We start from the raw sequence: 19,811 nt of genomic DNA, 5'->3' as shown, positions 1-19,811 counted from the left end.
GGAAAACCAAGTAAGACTAAATTCAGACTACTCAACTAGCAACCTGGAGGTGAGAAGGCAATGGTATGATATATTCAAGACCCTGAAAGAGAAAGACTTTCAGCTAAGAACGCTGTACCCAGTCAAACTGTCCTTCAAAATTGAGGGAAAGATTAAAGTTTGCACAGACAAAGAAGTTTTGAAAGAATTTGTCAACAAGAGACTGACCCTATAAGAAATACTAAAAGGAATTCTGCTGGCTGAAAAAAAAAGACAGGACAGGGAATTTGGAACAGAATTCAAGAGTACCAATAAGGGTAATTTAAATAATATAAAGAGAAAGAAGGAAAATAATGTATAGATCTTATGAATAAAATAAAAAGGATAAAATGGTGGAACCAAGAAACTCCTCTGCAATAATAAATTTGAATGTTAACGGAATAAATTTACCAACTAAAAGATACAGATTGGCAGGATGGATTAAGAAAATAATCCAGCTATATGCTGCTTACAAGAGACTTATCTTACACACAAGGATACAAATAGATTGAAAGTGAAAGGATGGGAAAAGATTTTCCATGCAAATTGTAACCAAAAGAAAGCAGGAGTAGCTATATTAATATTGGGCAAAATAGACTTTAAATATAAAGACATCATAAGAGACAAAGAAGGACATGATATACTAATTAAAAGGTCAATTCAACAAGAAGATATAACAATCATAAATGTTTATGCTCCCAATCAAGGAGCTCGAAAATACATAAGACAGACATTGGCAAAACTGAAGCGTGCAATAGATGTTTCAACAGGAATGGTAGGAGACATCAATATACCACTGTCCTCTATAGATAGAACAATGAGACATAAGATCAACAAGGAAATAGAGAAGTTAAATAACTTGATGAATGAATTAGACCTAACAGACATATATAGGTAAATGCAACCCAAAGCACAAGGTTATACATTCTTCTCTAGTGCTCATGAAACATTCTCCAGGATAGATCATTTTGCTGGGGCACAAAACAAGTTTCATAAATGTAAAAATACTGAAATTATTTAAAGCACTTTCTCTGATCACAATGGGATGAAGCTGGATCTCAATAACTATCAAATAATGAGAACATTCACAAATATTTGGAGATTAAATAGCACACTCTTAAACAACAAGTGGGTCAAAGAAGAAATGGCTAGAAAAATCAGTAGCTATCTAGAGATGAATGAAAATAAGAATACAAATTATTAGAACTTATGGGTGCTGCAAAGGCTGTGCTGAGAGGAAAATTCATTGCCCTAAATGCCTATATTAAAAAACAAGAAATAGCAAAAATAGAAAACGCAACAGCAAACCTGGAGGAACCTGAGAAAGAACAGCAAATTAACCCCAAAGCAAACAGGAAAAAAGAAATAACAAAGATTAAAGCAGAGAAAAATGAATGGGAGAACATAAGAACAACAGAAAGAATCAATAAAACCAAAAGTTGGTTCTTTGAGAAAATCAATAAAATTGGTGGGCCACAAGCAAGACTGACAAAGAAAAAAAGAGAGAGGATGCAAATAAACAAAATCAGAAATGAGAAAGGGTGCATTACATAGAGCCTGTAGAAATAAAATAAATCATAAGAGGATACTATGAACAACTATCCATCCACAAACTAGACAGCATAGATGAAATGGACAAATGCCTGGAGACACACAAACAAGCTACACTGGCTCAGGAAGAAATAGAAGATCTCAACAAATCAATCACAAGTAAAAAGATTCAATCAGTCATCAAAAATCATCCTACAAAGAAAGGCCCAGGTCAGATGGCTTTACAGGGGAATTTTATCAACCATTCCAGAAGGAACTAATACCAACCCAGCTCAAACTTTTCCAAAAAACTGAGGAAAAAGGAACTCTACCTAACTCATTTTATGAAGCTAATATCATTTTAATGCCAAAACCAGGTAAAGATGCTCTAAGAAAGGAAAACCACAGGCCAATCTCCCAAATGAACATAGATGCAAAAATTCTCAATAAAATATTAGCAAATCGAATCCAATAGCACATTAAAAGAATTATACACCATAACCAAGTGGGGTTTATACCAGGAATGCAAAGATGGTGTTCTAGTTTGCTAGCTACTGGAATGCAATATACCAGAAACAGAATGACTTTTAAAAAGGGGAATTTAATAAGTTGCTAGTTTACAGTTCTAAGGCCGAGAAAACGTCCTGATTAAAACAAGTCTATAATATGTCCAATTTAAGGCACCCAGAGAAAGATACCTTGGTTCAAGAAGGCTGATGAAGTTCACGGTTTCTTTCTAATCTGGAAGGGCACATGGCGAACATGGCATCATCTGCTAACTTTCTCTCCTGGCTTCTAGTTTCATAAAGCTCCTTGGGAGGCATTTTCCTTCTTCATCTCTAAAGGTCGCTGGTTGATGGACTCTGCTTCATGGCACTACAGCATTCTCTGCTCTCTCTGAATCTCTCATTCTCCAAAATGTCTCCTCTTTAATAGGACTCCAGTAAACCAATCAAGACCCACCCAAATTGGTGGAGACCTGTCATCGTCTAATCCAGTTTAACAACCACTCTTGACTAAATCACATCACGATCTGTTTATAGTTTCAAACATACAGTATTGAATAGGGATTATTCTACCTTTATGAAATGGGATTTTAATTAAAACATGGATTTTCTAGGGGGCATACTTCCTTTCAAACCAGCACAGATGGTTCAACACAAGAAAATCAATTGATGTTATACAGCACATTAACAAATCAAAAGGGAAAAATCACATGATCACTTCAATTGATGCTGAAAAATCAATAAAAAAAATTCAGCATCCTCTTCTGATAAAAACACTCCAAAAGAAATCAAAGGTAACTACCTCAATATGATAAAGGAAATATATAAAAAATCAATATCCGGCATCGTAATGGACAGAAACTGAAAGCTTTCCCCCTAACTTGAGGTACAAGACAAGGATGCCCACTGTCACGACTATTATTCAACATTGTGATAGAAGTTCTAGCTAGAGCAGTCAGGCAAGACAAAGAAACAAAGGGCATCCAAATTGGAAAGGAAGAAGTAAAACTCTCATTATTTTCAGATGATATGATACTATACCTGGAAAATCCTGAGAAATCTACAGCAAAGTTACTTGAGCTAATAAACATATTCAGCAAGGTGGTGGGATGTAAAATTAATGTGCACAAATCTGCAATATTCCTATACACAAGCAATGACCTAACTGAGGAGTCAGTTAAGGAAAAAATTCCATTCAAATAGCAACTAAAATAATCAAATACTTAGGAATGAACTTAAATAGGAACATAAAGGACTTGTACACAGAAAACTACATAACACTGCTAAAACACATCAAAGGAGATCTAAATAGGTGAAAAGGCATTCCTTGCTCATGGAAAGGAAGGCTAAATAGAGTTTAAATGTCAACACTCCCAAAATTCATATACAGATTCAACACAGTACCAGTCAAAATTCCCACAACCTACTTTGAAGATTTGGAAAATCTAACTACCAAATTCATCTGGAAGGGAAAGAGATCCCAAATAGCTAAAAGCATCCTAAAAAAAGAAGAACAAAATGGGAGGATTAACACTCCTGACTTTAAAACCTATTATAAAGCCACAGTGGTCAAAACAGCATTGTACTTGCACAAAGACAGAAGCAGTAATCAATGGAATCAAATCAAGAGTGCGGAAATAGACCACCAAAACTATAGTCAAACTGATTTCTGACAAGGCCTCTAAATCCTCTGAACTGGGACAAAATACTCTTTTCAATAATTGGGCATGGAAGAAATGGATATCAATAGCCAAAAGAATGAAAGAGGACTCCTATCTTACACACTACACAAAAATTAACTGTAAGTGGATCAAACACCTAAATATAAGAACTAGGACCAAAAAGCTTCTAGAAGAAAATGTAGGGAAACATCTTCAAGACCTAGTAATAGGAGGTAGCTTCCTAAACTTTACACACAAAGCACAAACAACAAAAGGAAAAATAAATAAATGGGAACTCCTCAAAATCAAATGCTTCTGCACCTCAAAAGACTTTGTCAAAAAGGTGAAGAGGCACCCAACTCAATGGGAGAAAATATTTGGAATTCACATATCAGACAAAGGTTTGATTTCCTGTATATGCAAAGAAATCATACAACTCAATAACAAGAGAACAAACAACCCAATTATAAAATGGGATAAAGATATGAATAGGCATGTTTCTGAAGAGCAAATACAGATAGCTCAAAAGCACTTGAAGCAATGCTCACTTTCACTGGCTATAAAGGAAATGCAGATCAAGACTATAATGAGATACTCCCTCACACCTATAAGAATGGCTACTATTAAACAGGAAACAATAAATGTTGGAGAGTATGTGTAGAAACTGGGACAGTTATGCACTACTGGTGGGAACTTATGATGGTGCAGCCACTATGGAAGGCTGTTTGGTGGTTCCTTAGGAAACCAAATATCAAGTTGCCCTATGAACCAGCAATAGCACTACTTGGCATATACCCAGAAGAGCTGAAAGCAACAACACAAACAGACATTTGCACACCAATGTTCATAGCTGCATGATTCACAATCATCAAAAGATGGAAACAAACCAAATGCCCATCAATAGAAGAGTGGATCAACAAAACGTGGCATATACATACAATGGAATATTATGAAGCAGTAAGACAAAATGACGTCCTGAAGCACATGACAAGATGGATGAGCTTTGAGGACATAATGCTGAGCAAAATTAGCCAGACACAAAGGGATAGATACTGTATGATTCCACTTTTATGACCAGTATAAAGGTATAATCAGAGGCTTATAATACAGAACATAGGGGACTTAGAGATACACAGAAGCTAGAGATGGATGAACTGTTAGCTAATGAGGTCGAATTCCAATAAAAGCGAGTAAATAGGGGTGAAGTTGATTAGCTAGTGGTTCTAGAAGTAATATTACCATATTGAAGATGAACACGATTGAAAGGGGTTGTATAGGCCTATGTTTCCCACAGATTCACACTAGAAATATGAATGAGTTCTTGTAAGAATTATTTCAAAGATATTATTCTTGTATAAAGAGTGCTTAAGTGCAGGGTACAGGGGGAAAACTGGTATTTCATGCTATGAACTATGTTCAAAAGGAAACCATCAGCACTACCACAGCAACAGCAGAGGTAAATAATGTGGGGAGGGATAAGAGTTAAGAGGAGGTTTAGATTTCTTATTTGGCAAGGGTGTGTTTATTGGTTTTCTGTCTCTTGGGAACAATGAAATGGTCTAAAATTGAGAATGTGGATGGACTGTGGACTTTGGGCCAACTACATGATGCCCAATGAAGTCGGGTGGCTGAAGGATGCACTGATGGACAAGCACATTGGTGAATGATGGTGTATACTTATGAATGAAGGTTGTGCTGCTACAAAAAGGAACAGTGGCGCAAGGCATACAACATGTGAATGAACATGTGCAACATTTGGTGAGACAAAATAAGCCAGAATGCTTATAAGAAAACAGGGGCCTAGAGTGTAGGCTTTTAAAGAAGACACATTAAGTCTATAGTAGTGATTATAATTTCTGGATTTTGAGAGGCTGTTTTATATACATAATCTGATATTTAGAGATAAGAACAAAGTCAAACAGGTTGGGGTTAAAGTAATTCAGAACACAGGGGTAAGAAAGACAGTGTCTATATTTTAGAACCACACATACTCTTTGAGACCAATGGAAGAAAGGTTTATTTGATCTGGAACTGAAATTTTCAATAGTGCATGATCTAATTCAACCTATCTGTATAGATTATTTGAACAACTGAAACACAGGAAGCAAAGAATAAGAAAGAGGTCCTTTAATCCTGTACAGATTATTGTAATGCCTGGAAATATCCTAGAGCATATTAAGCAGATAATCAAAAAGTATTGGCATAGTCCACTCAGGGAGGGGAGAAAGAATATGGAACTATTAAACCTTACCATCAGGGAATGCCCTGATACCGTGTCAAACTTTAGGGACACCCAAACCAATAGGCCATGCCCTTGTTCATGAGGCTTACTCTTGTGAAGCTTATGCAGGTAATGGAGAAGCTTAGGCTACCTATAGGCATGCCTAAGAGTTACTTATGGAGGACCTCTGTTGTTGCTCAGATGTGGCCTCTGTCTCTCTAAGCCCAACTCTGCATTGAAATCATTGCCCTCCCCACTATGTGGGTCATGACATCCAGGGGTGAAAGTCTCCCTGGCAATGTGGGAGATGACTCCCAGGGATGAATCCAGATGTGGTACCATGAGATCAACAATTACATCCTGACTAAAAGGGGGAAAGAAGTATAATTAATAAAGTAACAGTGGCAGAGAGTCGAGAGGCTACTCTGGAGGTGGCTCTTATATAAGCTTCAGTTAGACCTTGTTACCTATCATAACCTGCCCATCCCCAACCAGGACCATTCCAGCCAATTCTAAAGAACACCTTGGGCAACATATAAGATTCCACAAGGCTTCAGGAACTAGAGTAACTTTCCAGAAACGTACAAACTCCAGATAGGTCCCTGGTCCCGGTAAGTTCCGAAACTTTACCCAGCCTCTCCAGAACATCAGATAGTTCCTTCTCCCTACCCAATATTAGTGACAGACACTTCCAATATCAAAACTTTAGATCTGTCATAGCCCAAACACCCTCAAAGAGAAGAATGGAAAGATCAAAGGTGATGGTAGAATTATACATAGAAGATAGGACTTAACAAATGAATATGAATGCTGAATCATTAAACTGATATCTCTTTTAGTCTGCAGTATTTTAGAGCAGCTAGAAGCAAAAACCTAAAATTGTGAAATTGTAACACATGTCAAAGTCTAAAATATGTTCTATAACTCATTGTGATGCTATGCTTTGAAATTTATAATTTTTTTGTATATATGTTACTTTTCACAAAAAAGGAAGGGAAAAAGTAAATTGTGATAATAAAAAAAGTATTTAAGCCCTCTACCCTTCTATATTCTGGAGCAGCTAGAAGGAAAAATATGAGAGGATCATATGGTAGCCCATGACAAACTCTGGGATCTGTCCTGTATCCCCTTGTTGAAGAGTGCCTTGAAAACTATTGCTTATTTATTTCCTTGCTTTGTATATATGTTATACTATACAGTAAAGAAAAGTTTTTTAAAAAGTACACATGGTGTCAACTATAAGTCAGAAATTTATCTTTAACAAAAAGGACTTAAAAGATAAACAAGGCAGGTAAATAAGTTATGTTCTACCTGCTAATTAACATAAGCCTAGTGTTCTAGTTCGCTAGCTGCCGGAATGGCTTTTAAAAACAGGAATTTATTAAGTTGCAGGTTCACAGTTCTAAGCCCATGATAACATCCAAACTAAAGCAAGACTATAGAAATGTCCAATCTTAGGCATCTATGGAAAGATACCTTGGTTCAAGAAGAACGATGAAGTTCAGAGCTTCTCTCTCAACTGCAAAGGCACATGGCGAACATGGCAAACATGGTGACATCTGCTAGCTTTCTCTCTAGGGTTCCTGTTTTATGAAGCTTCCCCAGAGCTTTCTCTCCAGACTTCTTGTTTCATAAAGTTTCCCCAGGGATGTTTTCCTTCTTCATCTCCAAAGGTCTCTGGCTGCAAAGGCTCCCGTGGCGCTCCAGCTTTTTCCAAAACATTTCCTCTTTTAAAGGATTACAGTAAATTAATCAAGATACACCTGGAATGGGTAGAATCCCATCTCCCTCTAATTAAAGGTTAATATCCATAATTGGGGGTGTCACATCTCTGTGGTGCTAATCTATTTCCAACCTACAGTGCTGGTTGGGGATGAAAAGAAATGGCTACCTCCACAAGATGGATCAGGATTAAAATATGGTTCTTCTAGGGAACATAATTCTTTCAAATGAGTACACCTATTAAATGTGCAAAGGTAAAACAAAACAAAACTTCTGCTCTTGTGTGTCAAATATTTTCATTTCTAAAAGTAGCTTTATTATCCAAAAAAACAAAAAAGCAAAGTGTGCCATCATATCCAAACTAAAGTGAAGCCAAAGCCCTGTCTCTAGGGATTTTAGCTCAGAAGACAGAAACTAATTGCCATCACCTGATCTCTAAAATAAGAAATGGGAAAAAAGCTAAATCTCTACACCAATACCAAATATGCTTTCCTAGTCCTCCATTTACATGCAGTAGTGTAAAAAGATTGAGACTTTTTCACAAAAGACGGGACCCCAATTAAACACTTAAGAAATACCTGCTCTCTTAAATTCCATTCTCTAACCAACCAAAAAAAAGTAGCAGTAAATCATTGCCCTAGTCATTAAAAAATAATACTAATATCTCTCAAGAAAATAACTGGGTGGTCAACATAGCAGCCAAATCTGCAGCTCAATCAATCAAGTCCCTTCTAAGCCTCATTTCTGAACCCCTTAACTTGGCATATGTGCCCTCTTATTCCCATATTGAGCAAAGGTGAGCTGCCCAACTAAGATTCATTCGTTTTTGTTTTTTTTTTTGTATGCTCTATGGCAGGGTCACATTTCATTATTTTTACATGAGAGTATTCCATTATTGCAGCACCATTTGTAGAATTTTTGTTTGTTAGTTAGTTTGTTGTTTGCTTGTTTTGCTTGTTTGTTTGGTTTGGGGGAAGTACATGGACCTGGAATTGAACCCAGGTCTCACACCACATGACATACAAGAATTCTACCACTGAATTACCCTTGCACCCTCCCCTAAGATTCACTCTTGCTCCTAAAAAATAGTTATTTCCTTCCCTCTTCCCCAGTCTTACTTAGCTAATGTCTCTCCTAGGCCCACTTACTTCTACCTTCTTCTTGCTATTAATTAGCACTTGTATTTTCAAAGTTCTCACCAAGTCTGTTTCTTCTAGATTAAAAACCATTCACAACAAACTTCTCCTCACCAGAGGCTATGCTGCTGTTCCCCAAACTCAATCAACCACCATTAATAGTATAGTCAGAGACTTCTATACTCCCATAAGTAAGGCCTGTAACCTACTAACAGCTTGAAGTAAATACAGAAGATGGACCCTAACTCCCTTAAGATTAAGGTGAGTTAGAAGCCTCTGAGGGGGAAATGATGCAGGGTTAGAATTAGGGTGGTGACCGGTTAAGCAAAGAGCAAATCCAAAAAATGGTCCCACCTCAAGGATAAAAAAAGATGATACATTCAATAGTCTGGTAACAGAATTTTAAAAAAATTAATGGGACTACACTATTAAAAACAATGAAAACTAAGTTAAAACATGGACTACAGTTAATAGTACAATTGTAAAAATGTGCTATCATCAATTGTAACAAAAGTTCCATACCAATGCAAGGTGTTAATCACAGGGCAGTATATGGGAACCCTGTATTTTATACATGATTGTTCTGTAAACCCACAACCTCCTAACAAAAGAAAAAAAAAAACCTCATTTGTGTTCTTACTGATAAAATAAAGAATCACATTGTTACCATGCAGAAGTAAATAGTAACTTTCAAGTATTTCAAAATCAATTATGAGGCTATCATCAAGAAGTATATATTTCATTCAAAATGTTTTGTTTTTACATAAAATGCATACATCAAATATACTGTTTAGCACTCCTGTTATTGAATTCACACATTTAATCTTGTTTCAGAATCTAATTCATAAAACTTATGTTTTTGGACAACAAACAAAATGTACCACAACAAGCTCTACTTTTTTGTTTTGGAAACTTACTTTTTTAAAAGCTCAAAATCCCACAGTGTAGAAAAAATTAATTAGGAATTAATTTAATGTAATTTTTGTTTATTTCAATACGTAAATATCCCGCTTTGTTATTTAAATTAAGAAACAATGAACATTAACTGTGTATATGTAAGTATGATAGAAAAAAGTATTTCAACAGTTTGTCTAGTAAATGGGAAAAGAATAATAATGACACAGTTTTTAAAAATGGAGAAGGTGTACAGGGACACTAAGAGAAGGAGACATACAGATATGACAAAGAGTAGACTCCTGTGCAACATCTACACTGAACTAGTGGCTACTACTGATCTAGAATCAAATAAAGTCTCTTTTTCTTTTGAAAAAAAAATTTAATACCAATGCCAGAAGTAGATAATAAAAAATCTTAAACATAATGACTAATAAAACACAAAATACATAAAGCTATATTGTAAAACAAACAACAAAAAAGTCCATTTTTTTCAGAAAAAGTTGATTGGTTTGGGGTTGGGACTAAATTAAAAATTTTCTATAAATGACTTAGCAGAATTTTACAATGTTTCTGTTCTAATGCTTCCTCTTAAGACTTAGCAAAATATCTGGAGAAAGATACTTATTTCTTAATAAATAATACATGACAAAGAACCATTTGAAATTAAGTAGCACCTTAGATTCTTTACATTCATTTCCTATAAAAATTCATCCTATCATTAACCTTGTTTCCTCTCCCTTTCTCCCTCACATTCCCCATTCTAAAATAAGGGTGGGGTATTAATCATACTTATCAAGTAAGTAAGAAACAAAATATTTACCAAATTTTAACCATAGATTCACTGGTTCAAGGCAACTGCCCTGAGACAATACACTCATAAAAAATCTCACACTAAATATAAAATAAACGGCTTAAGTTTATCAGCAAAATCCATATATTATTACTTTGCAGTTTTTGCTTCATATGACAATAAAATTATAGTAAACACATGCTCTACTGAACTTACATTCCAGTCAATAATTCCAAAGAAAAGATGTCTTTTGATTTCTTCAGCTCCTTCTGAATCTAAAAAAATGAAAAGAATTTTTATTGGTATGATTTTTTTTTTCTCTTTCTACCTGGCTTCCAGGCTTTAATCTGCAAACAGGAGTACATGCATTTCATAAGTTCCTTGCAGTGAAAAGTCTATGATTTTTTATCTGGTTCTTTTACTTTACTATGATAAAAAATAATAAAACTGATGTTCATTGTGGAGCACACAGGGTATTTTGAAATATTGAAACATCTTCCAAATCAAATCAAAATTATGTTCAAGATAATATTAACATTTAAGTACATTTTCTTTCATTGTTAATTAAATACTATGAGCTCATAGCTATATGCCAAATTATAACAAAACAGAGGAAAAAAACGGCCTAAGATTATTTTGTTAAAAATTTTATCAAAAAGACAGATAGGATAACAGATCACATCTGGATGCAGGGACAAGCTATCAGAAAGTGGTCAAATAATGGGCAGTATGTAGAACTATTTACCTTGAAGAACATTTTGTCCCCTTGAGAGACCTTCAAACATCTAAAAGGATTACTGATAAAAGAGAGAATTCTGTGAATTCTTTCAAAAGAGGTAATGCATATATGAATTACATGCTAATATATGCTAAACATAAGCTTTGATTAACTAGACCACTTCATTTCTTAATCATGTACAAACTGAGATTACTGTTTCAGGAATCTTTTCATATACAAAATGCAAAATTTTAGGTATCAATGAATAACAGCTGTAAATGCAGTTAAATTAAACCAAATAACGTAAAAGATACAATTATTTCCCTAAAATATGCAGTATATTGTTTTTATTAAAAATGCTAAGAAGAATAACAAATAGCAATACTCAATCTATTTGCTGGGTTCCTTCTGAATAAATGTCTAGAAGATTTTGTGCTTCAGCACTAAGAAACTGAGGCATTTCAAGTTTTGCTCTGGAAAAGAGGATTTTATAAAATTTCACTCAAACAATCTAACCATACTTCTAAGTTGACAAATTAAAAAAAAAAGTCGGGTTCTTTCACAATGGCAATTAATGCCTCCTAAATGGTAAAAGAAAGAAACAAGACAGCATATAAAATGTTCTTTTGTGTCAATTTATAACCACAACTTTCTTAAAACTGGAAACAAAAATATTTTTCCCACAAAAGAAAAAGATAATGTTTACACTTACTTCAATATCATATTCATGGTCTCATATCTGTCTTTACCTTGAAATGGCAGAGTACCAGTAAGCATTTCAAACTAAAACAAAACATAACCACAATGGTCCATTTAGTGCAAACTAGAATATATAATACTTCAGAAAAAAATTGACACTTAAAATACATGACCACCAAATCAAGCAGGGGTTGCATGATGGTGGGTCAAAACGGGACCAAAAAAGTAGGTCATTTAAAGAAATACATTTCTTATTTCCCCAGTATATATAGCTCTACTGTATAGGTAAGCTATAGAAAATGAAACCAACCGATATTTTTTAGTCCTATCTAGTTTGGCTAAATTCCCAAAGCCAAAGCAATTTGGAAATAGACAAAAGGCATTTTTCTTTTAAAACAAAGATATGCTTTTAAAGTAAACATTTAATGACAAAGGGAAAGAAAAATCAAACACCCAACCATTCCAAATTTATACAGACCTAAGACAGATTTAGCCATTCTCCTAAGTCCCCAAAAAAGGAACAAAATATAGGTAGGAGAAGCAGCTAAACGCATACACACACACACACACATCAATAGCTTTATAAAAGGAAAAACTGAGACATTTGTACACAACATGAGGAAAATATTTTCCCAAATAGATTTAATTTTAATGCAAATAACTAGAAAAGTAAATACTAGCATAAAAAAACTAAAGTCTAAAAATGAACATCTTTGTATTTCATTAAAGAGAAGAGTTTCTATATTTCTAATACTTAAGTCTCAAACTTAGATTCAATAAAGCCTTTATCTTCAGTCTTTTACTCATTTATCTAAATGCAGACCCTTCTTTAGCATATCCATTCAACTTTTTACTGTACCCTGATGACTCCCAAATATGCCCTTTCAGGCTCAATCTCTCTCAAGCTCCAGTTTTCCCTCCCAAACCTGTAGGAATAGATCTCAACGAGGGAGTAGAGGGGTGAAGGTAGAAGTGGCAGGGAGACAAAGAAGGGAAATTATAGTGTATCAAAATCATACTTCTGCTCACAGAAACTTCAAATTGGTGGCTGAGTGGGATTTAGGAAGGTCTCCAAGTGATTCTGATTCTCTCTCCACTGTTTCTCCTAATTTATTACAACCCAGGGTTTAACCACTAATCTTCAGTATAATTTCTGTTACCTTAAAATCAATTTGTTAAAAAAAAAATTATTCACCACCTCCAAAACCAGCTATTCTTCCCAGCCATCTCTTCTATTGTCCTACCATTATCCCAATGCCCCTCAGTTTATAAATATTAGAAGTATCTAACTTTGACCTTTCCCCTTTACTTCATCTGTGACATTTAGTGCTACTAAGATCAGTCACTTATTCCACTGAAATGTCTTAAAGACTTTCTCCTTTTTATTCTATGAACTTAAAACTTTCTTGTAAGGAGATTTTGTTGGTTTTCTAGCTTCCAGTTTCTGTACATTTTCAATCCATTTAAATAATGCTGCCAAGGATAATCTGCTAAAACCCAATTTTTCTATAATTGCAATCCTATTTAAGAATGAATAAGAGCTTCTTACTACCAAGAGAATAACATGCAAATGCTTTTATAGGCTGTCATGGTCAGGTTCATAAGTCAGCTTGGCCAAGTGGTGGTACCTGTTTGTCTGGGCAAGTGCTGGCTTGTCTGTTGCGATGAGGACGTGTCATAGAATTAAATTATCATCATATCAGCTACATCCACAGCTGATTCCATTTGTAATTAACCAAAGGGGAGTGTCTTCTGCAATGAATAATGTTTAATCTGATCACTGGAGGCCTGTCTGTTGCGATGAGGACATTTCATAGAATTAAATCATCATCATGTCAGCTACATCCACAGCTGATTCCATTTGTAATTAGCCAAAGAGGAGTGTCTTCGGCAATGAGTAATGTTTAATCTGATCACTGGAGGCCTTTTAAGGAGGATTCAGAAGAGACAGGCTCCTCCTGTCTTGGTTGGTGAGCCTCTCCTGTGAAGTTCGTCTAGACCCTCCATTGGAATCGTCAGCTTCACAGCCTGCCCTGCGGATTTCGGACTCTGCGTTCCCACGGTCACGTGAGATACTTTTATAAATATTAGATTTGCGAGTGTTCCCTGTTGATTCTGTTTCTCTAGAGAACCCTAACTAATACCTAGGCTTATAGCTTCATTTTCTACACCTTCACCCCCATTTTCCATTACTATAGTCAAATAGGTCCTTTAAGCTTTTGTTTATACACAACTCAACTTCTTGACATGTAATTATTTAACTTTTATCCATCATTCAGGGCTTAATTCAAGTTTCACTTCCTCCAAGAAATTTTCTTGTCTTACATCAACATATATGAGTTCTTCCCTGAACTTCAAATGCAAATTATATCTGATTCAGTAACTATTTATCATTTTATTTACTAACGCTAATTCTAGCACACTGAATTCATAACAATTTAGTCAATATTTATTAAGCATCTACCTAAATGCCTACTGTAGTAGGTACTGTCAGAGAGGAAAAGTAGTACATGACATGATTCCTGTAGTTAAGAGGCTTATAATCCTTCTAGGGGTGTGCTTAAAACTATTTGACAATAAAACATTATACGGCAAGGTGCTAAATACGGTTGCAGCTAATTGAAATGCAGTTTAACTGCTAAACTCAGCATTCTGAAATCTAGAATCTGACAAATCTCTTACTAAGTTTTCAAATCTGGAGTCTATATCACAATGCTGCCATATATCTTTTTACCTGGCAACTTTAAAATAAATCAAAACAAAAAACCCTATTACTTATTATATAAGCAGCTAGCCATTCACAAATATTTTAATAACAACAATGAATTATCAGAACAGTTTTCACACCTGACAAATCCCTAAACATGCTGTATTTATGTAGGAAGTTAAAATTATAATTCTAAATAATATTAGCTTTATGTTGGAATAATAAAGAAAAATAATGCTACTTACCATAAGTATACCATATGACCACCAATTGGCACTCTGGGAATGGCCTTTCCTAATTACTACTTCAGGAACCATGTACTCCACTGTACCACAAAATGAGTAGGCCTTCTTTCCTTGATCTATTGACTTCTTGCTGAGTCCAAAATCTATAATAACCATGTAATAAAATGTGAACTTCAGAAAACATCAAATTCAAACAATATATTACAAAAGTAATAAATTAATATTTTAAACCTCATAACTTACTCATGGATGACCTACAATTACACTTAAGAAAACTCCCATGAGAGCAAGAATGTAAATCAGTGAAATGGAGCTTCATAATGAGTTGAAGCTCCTTAAGAGTATTTAAAGATTATACAATTAAATCTCCTCTTCAAATACATGTTTTCAGGTCTGTACCAGAATATAATACAATTTTGAGTGGACAACAATTAAATCAAGGTCCTCATAATGATGTAAGTTTTAAAATAAACTGAGATGAAATAGAGATAGCAATTACACATGTTAAAATATTTAAAAAGCAAATTTTACCTTGGCTTTGGCAAGCTTTCAATTTTCTTTAAGGCCCTCAAAGAAATATAAGCATCAATATACTAAAATCAATCTAGGATCAAGATGGCACAGTGAGACGCTCAAGGGATCCAATCTTCCACAGAAGTTTTGAACAGCCAGTGAGAACTTGCACAAAGAATGCGGTAGAAGAACAATCAAATCAGAGCTTCTTTGGGCAATTTGTGCCAGCTCTGATACATACAGTAAGCAAATATTGCTTAAGAGTAAAAGAACATTCATTTCCAAGTCAATGAAGAAATTCCTAGGGCCACACACACATGCCACGGACAAGATGCAGCACAAAAATGAACAGGAAGGACCCCTAAACACTTGCTACAAGCTGTTCACCAAATTCATTATAAAGATAGGTAAGAGCTGAAAGAGAGCACCTGCGTGAGCCAATCAGAAAAAACTGAGAAAGGTGCTTTAAGTTTTCTTTTTTTTTTGTTAGCTTCTGATATTAAAGGAAATCTCCTACATAATACTAACTGGATACAAGCTTAAGGAACAGACACCTCAGAGTAAAAATTCCAAAGATAAAACGTAAAAATGTCATAATGTCAAAGATAAATAAAAGATAACAGATCATACAAAAAAAGAGGATGTGAAGGCATATGCAAAGATAAGGCAACAGAAACCATCAACGAGGAGGACCAGAAGTGACACAGTACCAAAGATTTTTTTAATGGTCCTAAATATTCTCAAAGAGCTAAAGGAAAATATAGACAAAGAACTAAAGGAAATCAGCAAAACAATAGAGGGACTCATAAAGGATGTTAATAAAGAGACTGACATGATAAAAAGAAACCAAACAGTGCCGAAGACCATGGAAACAGAAATAAAAAATACTCTAGCAGGGTTAACTGCAGAAGAGTGAGTTTGAAGATAAGCAAAGTGAAGTCATTCAATCTGAGGAACATAAAAATGAAGAAAAGTCAACACAGCCTGAAAGATCTGGGAGACACAATTAAGCATACCAATACATGCACTGTGAAGCCCCAGAAGGAGAAGAAAGAGAAAAAGTGGCAGAGAGAATATTCAAAGAAATAATGGCTGAAAACCTCTAATATTTAAATAAACATATGAATATGCATGTATTCATGAAGCACAACAAACTCTAAACAAGATACAAGAAGAGCCATACACAGATATATTATAATCTAACTGCTGAACACCAAATATGGAGAATTCTGAAAGTTAAAAGGAAAAGGAAACATATTTGAAAGAAGAAATAAATGTTTCTACATTAGCAGTAGGAAACTTCAATATAAGACTTTCATTAATAGACAGAATATCGAGACAAAAGATCAATAAGGAAATAGAAGACAAGAAATACAATAAAACAACTAAACCTAGTAGACATATAGAACACTTCATGGCACAGTAAAATGGGTTCTCAGGTGCACATGGATAACTTTCCAAGACAGACTACACACTTGGTGATAGAAAAGGGTCAATAAATGTAAACATACTGAAATTATACAACATATCCTTCATGACCACAATGGAATGAAGTTAGTATTCATTGAGAGAGCTGAAAATTACATATATATATGGAAATTTAAGAACACATTCTTAAGCAACCAACGGTTCAAAGAGGAAATCAAAGGGAAAACTAGAAAATACCATGAGACAACTGAAAATAAAAACACAAATACTGAAACTCATGGGATGCAGCAAAGGTACCTCGAGAGGTAAATTTACAGCTGTAAATGCTTATACAAAAAAAAAAAGAAAAAGATCTCAAATCATTAACCTAAATTCATAGCTGGAGGAACTAGAAAAAGAAGAGGAAACCAAACCCAAAGTTGGAAGAAGGAAAGAACTAACAAAGATTAGAGCACAGAGAACTGAAACAGAGAGTAAAAAATTTTAGATAGAATCAGTGAAACTGAAAAGTTTTTCTTTGAAATGATGAAAAAATTGGCAAACATATAGAGACTGAAAAAACAATGAGGCCACAAATGAAAAAAAATCAGAAATGAAAGGGGAGCATTACAAACACCACAGAAATTTTAAAAAGCCTTATTATAAGACTGTATTAAGGACAATTGTATAACAACACAGTAGACAACTAAGATGAAATGGACAAATCCCTAGACATACTCAAACTATCTATTTCAAAAAGAAATAGAAAATCTCAACAGACCAATTAGAAGTAATGAAACTGAATCAGAAAATTTTAAAAAGCAAAAAACAAACAAAAAAAAACCTCAACAAAGAAAAGTCTAGGATGAGATGACTTCACTGGGGTATTTTAGGAAGCATTCAAAGAATAGCACCAGTGCTTCTCAAACTCTTCCAAAAAATTGAAAGGGAGGGTTGACTTTCTAATTCACTCTATGAGGACAGGCATCACACTCTAACCAGAGCCAGACAGAGATATCGCAAGAATAGAAAATTACAGATCAATATTTATTATGAATATAAATGAAAAAAATCCTCATTAAATACTAACAAAGAAATTCAGCTACATATCAAGGAAATTATAAATCATGATCAACTGGGATTTATCCCAAGAATGCAAGAGTGGTCAATGTAAGAAAATCAATGTAATATACCTCATTAATAGAATATTACAAAGAAACCAGAGAATCATCCTAATTGATGAAGAAAAGTCAATAGCCAAAATCCAGTATCCCTCATGCTTGATAAAAACACATAGAACACTAGGAATAGAAGGAAACTTCCTCAGCATGATAAAGGTAATAAACAAAAACCACATAGCTAACATCATATTCAATGGTGAGAGACTGAAAGCTTTAACTCTAAGATCAGGAGTGAGAAAAGGATGTCTGCTTTCATGACTGCTATTCAATATTTTATTAGAAGTTCAGGCCAGAGCAATTAGGGAAAAAATAAAAAAAGAAATAGAAGTCATCAAAATTGGAAAGGAAGAATGAAGCTATTTCTATTTGCAGACATGATCCTACATATAGAAAATTCAAGATTCTACAAGAAAGCTACAAGAGTTAACACATTCAGGAAAGTGTTAGGGTACAAGATCAATTTGCAAAAATCAGTAGTGTTTCCATTTACCAGTTGATTTAGTCAAAGTTCTCTAGAGAAACAGAACCAACAGGTGATATCTGTAAATAGGTTTATAAAGGTGTCTCATGCAACCATGGGAATGTAAAAGTCTAAAATGTGCAGGGCAGGCTGTGAAGTTGGCAACTCCAACGAAGGGTCTCAACAAACTCCACAAGAGAGGCTCACTTGCTGAAGAAGCAGTGAAAAGTCTCTCTTTTTCCTTAAAAGTCTCAAAACTGATTGGATCAAAACCAACAGACTGAATTATCTGATTTGCAGGAGACAGGCTCTTAGTTGTCCATAGATGTAATCTGCCACAGCTGCAATCAACTGACTGATGATTTAATAAACCAGCCTTCTGGTTTATCAACCAGCCATGAAATATGCTTGCATTAATGGTTACGCCAGAGCGTGACTGACCAGACAAGTGGGCAAGATCACCTGGCCAAGTTGACACCAGAACATAACCATCACAGTCCACTTCTTATCAACTTGGCAGCTATACATATAACTTTAAAATATGCTTAATTTCTAAACATAACACAATAAGAGACATATGTTTTGCCTACAATACTCAATTGTCCTGCGAACAACCAGAAATACACTACATCTCTCCAGAATACAGTGCAAGTCCTTAGGTAACACTCACTCAAACTTGATATCCTATAACTTAAAAATACTATAACATGAACAATACAACTTATGTCATATGATAAGAGGAAAACAAGACATTTACTTTATGTACAAATACAAACATATTCATAAAAAACAGGGAGCAAATACTCATACCATTACAGTCTTCATTTCTGTAACTGGTCATGTGGTCATAGATCATATTTATCATTACCTTCTTCCACTACCCACTCAATGTTCCCTTTACCCTCAGCAAGCACATCACCTGTCCATGGTTCTTTGCCTGGTGGGGTAAACCTAACCTTCATTCCTCAAGTTTCTGGGCCAAGGGCAGTCATGCCCAGATTGGGTTGTTGCAGTTTTCCATTGACTTTAAGCACAGGGCATGGTAGTACTAAGACACGTGTTAGGGGATCTCCTGTATCCCAGGAAAAGTCTTCTTTATCTCCATTGTGTAGTTGTAGTCCTATTTTCCCTTGACAGTCAGGATCAGTCACCTAGACAGTATGGTAATCCCCTTCTTGTCTATTGATTCAGAGGCACAACGTGGTCAGGTGGCAGTCTTAATATCCAGTTCAAAGGAATCATTACTTTGTCTCTTGGTAGAAGCACCTTTCCTTTTGTAATTAAGACTTGTAGACCAGCAGAGCTTAAGGTTTCAGGGATAGGAAACACATTTTTTTTCTAGTGGATCACTAGGGGTTATAGTGAGAAAGGTCAATCCCAATTCCACCCCTTAATTTGTG

At 34.9% G+C, this 19,811-nt stretch overlaps 1 protein-coding gene across 8 annotated transcripts in view; it reads right to left on the bottom strand.

Annotated features, from left to right (window-relative positions):
* The window catches only part of LOC143670263 (uncharacterized), a 277,128-nt gene extending 261,596 nt beyond the window's left edge, over window positions 1-15,532 (bottom strand). For 7 of the 8 annotated variants that reach the window (XR_013169307.1, XR_013169308.1, XR_013169310.1 and 4 more), the window contains exons 1-5: window positions 15,382-15,532; window positions 14,851-14,993; window positions 11,912-11,982; window positions 11,227-11,278; window positions 10,698-10,756 (exon numbers count right to left, since the gene is read on the bottom strand). Coding sequence is in view for 2 of the 8 variants with exons in the window: in XM_077144945.1 (XP_077001060.1) it covers window positions 10,698-10,756; window positions 11,227-11,278; window positions 11,912-11,982; window positions 14,851-14,922 (254 nt within the window). In the remaining 6 variants the exon portion in view is untranslated. Of the gene's footprint in view, window positions 1-10,697; window positions 10,757-11,226; window positions 11,279-11,911; window positions 11,983-13,526; window positions 13,651-14,850; window positions 14,994-15,381 lie in introns of all 8 variants that reach the window. The other variant, XR_013169312.1, reaches the window with a different exon arrangement.
* Window positions 15,533-19,811: the final 4,279 nt, after the last annotated feature.

The sequence above is a fragment of the Tamandua tetradactyla genome, chromosome X (assembly GCF_023851605.1).
Source record: "Tamandua tetradactyla isolate mTamTet1 chromosome X, mTamTet1.pri, whole genome shotgun sequence".
NCBI classification, from domain to species: Eukaryota; Metazoa; Chordata; class Mammalia; order Pilosa; family Myrmecophagidae; genus Tamandua; species Tamandua tetradactyla.
The sequence above is the reverse complement of the archived record's forward strand: the minus strand, read 5'-3'. Positions and strand labels throughout refer to the sequence as shown.